The sequence below is a fragment of the Wyeomyia smithii genome, chromosome 3 (genome assembly GCF_029784165.1).
Source record: "Wyeomyia smithii strain HCP4-BCI-WySm-NY-G18 chromosome 3, ASM2978416v1, whole genome shotgun sequence".
Taxonomy (NCBI): Eukaryota; Metazoa; Arthropoda; class Insecta; order Diptera; family Culicidae; genus Wyeomyia; species Wyeomyia smithii.
This window is the reverse complement of record NC_073696.1, coordinates 68,501,387-68,506,629: the sequence shown is the minus strand read 5'-3', so window position 1 is coordinate 68,506,629 and position 5,243 is coordinate 68,501,387. Positions and strand designations below refer to the sequence as shown.

The following is a 5,243-nucleotide window of genomic DNA, read 5'->3' as shown; positions in this document are numbered from 1 at the left end:
ATGATTTTGTAATTTTTAGAGACATAGAAATCTAATACGTAAGATAAAACAGCCCTTCAAATTGCGACAGCACTTCGGAATAAAATATAGAATGTTCAATCACAAATCATTTCCAACTGTGAAAACCTTGCATATGTACAACAGACGCCAACCCTGTTTATTCCCTGCCTCAACACAAACCGATCTACCCTTCGATCCCGTTATGCGAACCCTCTCCAGCCAGCAGCATAGTTCCTTCTTTGGTACCATCGACCAACTGTGCAGATTCGTTTTCATTCCAACAGGATCGGCAACTATACATAAAATGCACTCCTCATCTCGGGCAACAATTTACCAATACCATACCAACCGCAGAACCCTCCGCACACAATCAAACCCGGCACAGTGGTAGAACTGCGAAAGGATATCCTTCAAAATCTCAGTTCCTTTGGCGACCGGGTAGTGTTATGATGCTGATTTTTAAATCTTTTCAGAGTTGTAGTTTTTTTCTCTCTTCAAAATATTAAATCGAGGTCCTTCGTCACCGGACAAATAGATTTAGTGTTTACCGCAGTATTATTCAAGCTTTCACACCATCGGAGCGATCCATGAATCACAAATCTGCCACCGAAACGACAAGTATTTGATCAAGTATTAATTAATTAAAACAAATAGCAAACTAATTAATTTTGGTTCCTCTCCGCGCGCGCGCTCCGGAACAGCCAAGGATGGCTCCCCCAACAGCAGCAAACGCAGATGAAAGCCAAACAACGATTCAAGCGAATGCAAACAGCCCTTATTACTTCGTTTGTTTGTGTGCGCGCGTGTGTAGGTGCGCTCTCCCAGGAGCTTTCGTTTAAATGCCCTAAAATACATTGTTGCCACAGCTGACAACAGCGCCATCATCGGAAATCAACGGGAATTACGGCCAACAATTACAAAACAGAAGAGCGCAGCCACCGCAGGTTCATACAAACCGCAGAATATCGCCATCAATGGTGGTGGTCGTTAGGAACGACGACGACAACGGCGACGCGAATCATTACGAACAGAAAAGCAATCAAGGCAGAGGAAATTTCTACCAATAGGAGATTTGTCGGGAATAAAAGTCCACCACTTCTGGCACAATCGAGAACAGGCTGGCTGGATTTTGGAACTGACGACGTGAATTCAATTTCACCGGAAAAGTACCGTCGAAAAGTGGCTGACAACTTTTCAAGTGTTTTGTGACGCGAGCATCAACACCACCCTCCCCCAAGGCACCAACACCACCACCCGGCGTCTGGCAGCGGAGCAATCAGTGAGAGTGAGGATGAGATACTGAATCACTGCTGCTTTTCGGGAGACTTTTGTGCATCACTTGTTTCGTCCTGATTAGTTTAATTCAACGTAACGGAAAACAAAGAAGGGATCCATCGAAACGGTACGTAAGCACTCTTTATGCTAGGATTATTATTATAATCGATGTGTCTGTATATATTTGCTATTAATTAGCGTGTTCTGCAGCATCCTTCAGATAGCTGTGGTATCACTTGATTCCGTTTTACGGCATTTAAATCACAAAGGCGTTCTCATTGAGCGTAGTTTATACTTTGCGAGAGCAGCACTCTAGCGTACAGTGCTTCCCCTACTGGTGAAAAATATAAGCCTGCTCATGGAACGCTGCCATCTGTGTGTACGTTCAATAAGATAAAAATATCCTGTTGGATTCCATTAGAAGTAGGATTCCCATAGATTTCAACGTTTTGAACAAATTCAAATATGTACAATAATCTGAACGTCGAAAGAACGTGAAACAATATACACTAAGGCCTCTGCCAGGCTGAACGCCAACGCGAGCGATCGGGTGAGATTTTTGCCGTAGGTTAAGGAACAGCTCTACTTACGGCTGTTTATTTACTTACGACAAGAATCTCGCCCGATCGCTCGCGTTGGCATTTGCCTGGCAGAGGTCTAAGGCCGCTTTATGCGCGATTTTTTACGCGTCTTTTTTATGTGGATTCCGGAATTTACGCGATTTTTTTACGCGTATTCCGGAATTCACGCAGTTTTTTTACGTGAATTCCGGAATTCACGCGGTATTCTTTTCTTACACGGATTCCGTAATTTCTTCAATCGGATTCCGGAATTTACGCGTGATTTTTACGGATTCCGGAATTTACTAGGTTTTTTTACACGGCACGTATCCTCGCGTAAAAAGCGACTTTAGTGTATAACATTTGTGTAATTGTTACCTACAAATGATACTACTGATACTAATAGCACACTGCAAGGTTTCTTAAGTTCAAAACGTTCACTGACAAACGGAAGTGTCAATAAACTAATCACTACATTAGAAACCAAATTCACTAACACGGCAATTCATATTGTTTTCGATAGCTCACCACAAATGGATCCACACAATCCTTTCAATTTTCACCTGGGCCCACCAGCCAACGCAGCCCATTCCCATCATCCGGAGCCAACGCCAAGTCCACCCCAGAGTGTTCCCGGCCGGCGGACCCCCCTGGGAACCGTCGGATTGGGAGGATTTTACGCTCAACCGCACGCTTCCGGTGCTGTGTCACTGACCGATGAAAATCGCCCCTCGGGAAGTGCAGAAAGGTAAGTGTAAGCTAACATTCAGGAAGGTTTTTCAAAATTCCCGAAATTGAAATTTCACAACTAAGAAGTCATTTCAGTCCACCGCCTAACCACCCGGCTGCTCCAGCAGCTGGAGGTAAACAGAAAAATCGCCAGGGTAAAACGGTTCGGTTGAATATCAATGCCAGAGAGAGACGACGAATGCATGATTTGAACGATGCCCTCGATGAACTTCGCAGCGTAATTCCTTACGCTCACTCACCTTCCGTTCGAAAGTTGTCAAAGATTGCAACACTACTGTTGGCAAAAAATTACATTCTGATGCAGGCGAATGCTTTGGATGAGCTAAGAAGGTACTTCAACAAGACTCCAATAATTATTTGCAAATTTATTCAACTCCTTATTTCAGGCTTCTAGCCTACATCCAGAGTGCAGCTGGAGCGGGAGCTCCTACGGTTGATTTGAGAACCATGCCCTCCGCTTTGAAGCTACAACAACTGCTACAAACACCTCAACAGGAGCTGCAACAACAAGCACAACAGCATCTACAGCAGCAGCAACAGGCACAGCAACAACTTGCTCAGCAAAGTGGTCCTCCACCACCCAATCCAAACCCATAAGAGCATAGGATTTCAGTCTTCATATTATGAAAACCCCATATATGCAAACGTTTGTGAACATTTGAGTTTTTATACTAGTCATTGATAGGGTTTTTCATGCATTCACTGATGGATAACGATCCGGTTAAGTAGCAATACATTAATGAAACAAGTACTAAACTAGTCGATTTTGTGATGAAATACAGAAGAATAAGAAATCAGAGATACTGGCATATTCCATCATACGTATTTTGAGAATAAACTAGAATATGAAAATTTTTGTGAAGCGTCGATATTTCATTTATTCATATTCGAAGCCACGCCCATTATTTTTCAACGAACAGTTAATATTTTTGTAAACAAACTTTCATATTCTACAATGTTCAGTGAATTCTATTTCGGGTATACCTTTTACTAATAAATGACACATGTTCGAGTCTCAACTTGAAGCCAGAGTCTATGTGTATATAGACCTTTTTACGTACGAATGTATTAGTGCACCTAGTTGAGGAAAGTATTTACAAATCGCCTTTTTGTTTGCTATGCTGTTTTTGGCAGCTGGACAAATATTCAGTTGAATACTTATTATAAGCTCTAAACTCGTTTCTGAATGAATTTTTAATTCGTGATCATGCATCGGGGGAAGCTGCTGAACATTATCAGGTTTAATGTGTACAGGTTTAATGTTGGATTAAAATGTGTAAGTAAAACTTCGGAAAAACACATATTCTTTATTACGCTCAATTACAACACTTTTCATCCACTCCTAACATTATCACCTTGTTTATTTACATTGCTCGATTGGTACCCTCGTTTGACACTGATTTGGTTCCTCTGGTTTCATCTTTGCGGGACTCTTAAACATAGACTCTGCTTTACATGAGTTTACACGTTCATTAGTGTGCGTAGGTGAAAAGTCACTTATCTTTATAGAGTCGCGCGAAGAGAAAATCTATCGTTTCGGCAACACAGTTTCTGTGCCGTGCAGAGGGAATCTATCTGTCAAATATCGTGAAACCGTGACCAGCACATTTGGCAACAAGGCGTCTGTATGTTTTAGTTTTGGTCGTTTTGATCGAAGTAAAATGGAACGTTTTCTTTTAACAAAACTCGAGAAATAGCGGAAAACTTTTATTAATAATGCGTTCCGTAGTGAAATTTTGGGACAGCAACAAGTTTTTAACGAAAATTGGTGATGGATTATCGTCACATTGGTAATTTATCAAACGTCATGGACCAACAAACTTCATGGACCAGAGTTGATCTGCGATAACGCACACATATATGAAATTTGACAGCGGTAAATCCCCCCTGTTGCCAAGAACTATACAGTTCTGTTTTTCACCATGCATAAGCGAATATCATTTTTTGGAATTCTTCACAAGGTACACAGTTTTGAAAGATTACACCGGTAATGTTTTGTTAAATTTGAGTGAACCAGTGTACAGGTTTAATGTTGGATTGAAATGTGTAAGTGAAACTTCGGAAAAACACATATTCTTTATTACGCTCAATTACAACACTTTTCATCCACTCCTAACATTATCACCTTGTTTATTTACATTGCTCGATTGGTACCCTCGTTTGACACTGATTGGGTTCCTTTGGTTTCATCTTTGCGGGACTCTTATTATAAACATAGACTCTGCTTGAAGCTACTGCTAGGGTTAGTAGCGGTTACTCAACTCTAAGTCGGCTGGATATCTTCAAAAGCTTTATATCATGAAGAGAATATTTTTCTCCTGCAAAAAGGACTAGAGTTGAAATAGTTTTTAATGTATTATTTTTATGTGAAAATAAATAACAAAGAATCCGGACTCATACATTTTCCGAAAATGAGTAAAAACAGTTTTACATGTTTTAGAAAAAGAGTTTAAAATCCATGAGCCAAGCATTTTAAAAACTAATCCTCATTTCATGTTTTTCTTTGGATTTGTAAAAATACAAAACACTGAAAAATGTATATTTTATTCTGAAATTCAGTTAGCGGTTTAGCGATTTCGCTAATTTTTAAGCTGCTCGTTAGCGGAGTGTTAGCGTCGCTATAATTTTGGCCTTCGAAACGCTAATCGCTAATTCGCT

General features: G+C 40.6%; 1 protein-coding gene across 3 annotated transcripts; it reads left to right on the top strand.

Moving 5' to 3' along the window:
- Window positions 1-414: 414 nt before the first annotated feature.
- LOC129727896 (class E basic helix-loop-helix protein 23) lies at window positions 415-3,447 on the top strand. 3 transcript variants are annotated; one of them, XM_055686164.1, is made up of 5 exons: window positions 415-618; window positions 702-1,402; window positions 2,359-2,583; window positions 2,661-2,915; window positions 2,972-3,447. In XM_055686164.1, the coding sequence occupies exons 3-5, from the start codon at window positions 2,369-2,371 to the stop codon at window positions 3,180-3,182; spliced, it is 681 nt and encodes a 226-aa protein (XP_055542139.1). In that variant the 5' UTR covers window positions 415-618; window positions 702-1,402; window positions 2,359-2,368; the 3' UTR covers window positions 3,183-3,447. The 3 variants fall into 3 exon arrangements, with proteins under 3 accessions (XP_055542139.1, XP_055542138.1, XP_055542136.1); XM_055686163.1 differs by having other exon boundaries at window positions 2,652-2,915; XM_055686161.1 differs by having other exon boundaries at window positions 416-618; window positions 2,649-2,915.
- The last annotated feature ends 1,796 nt before the right edge of the window (window positions 3,448-5,243 follow it).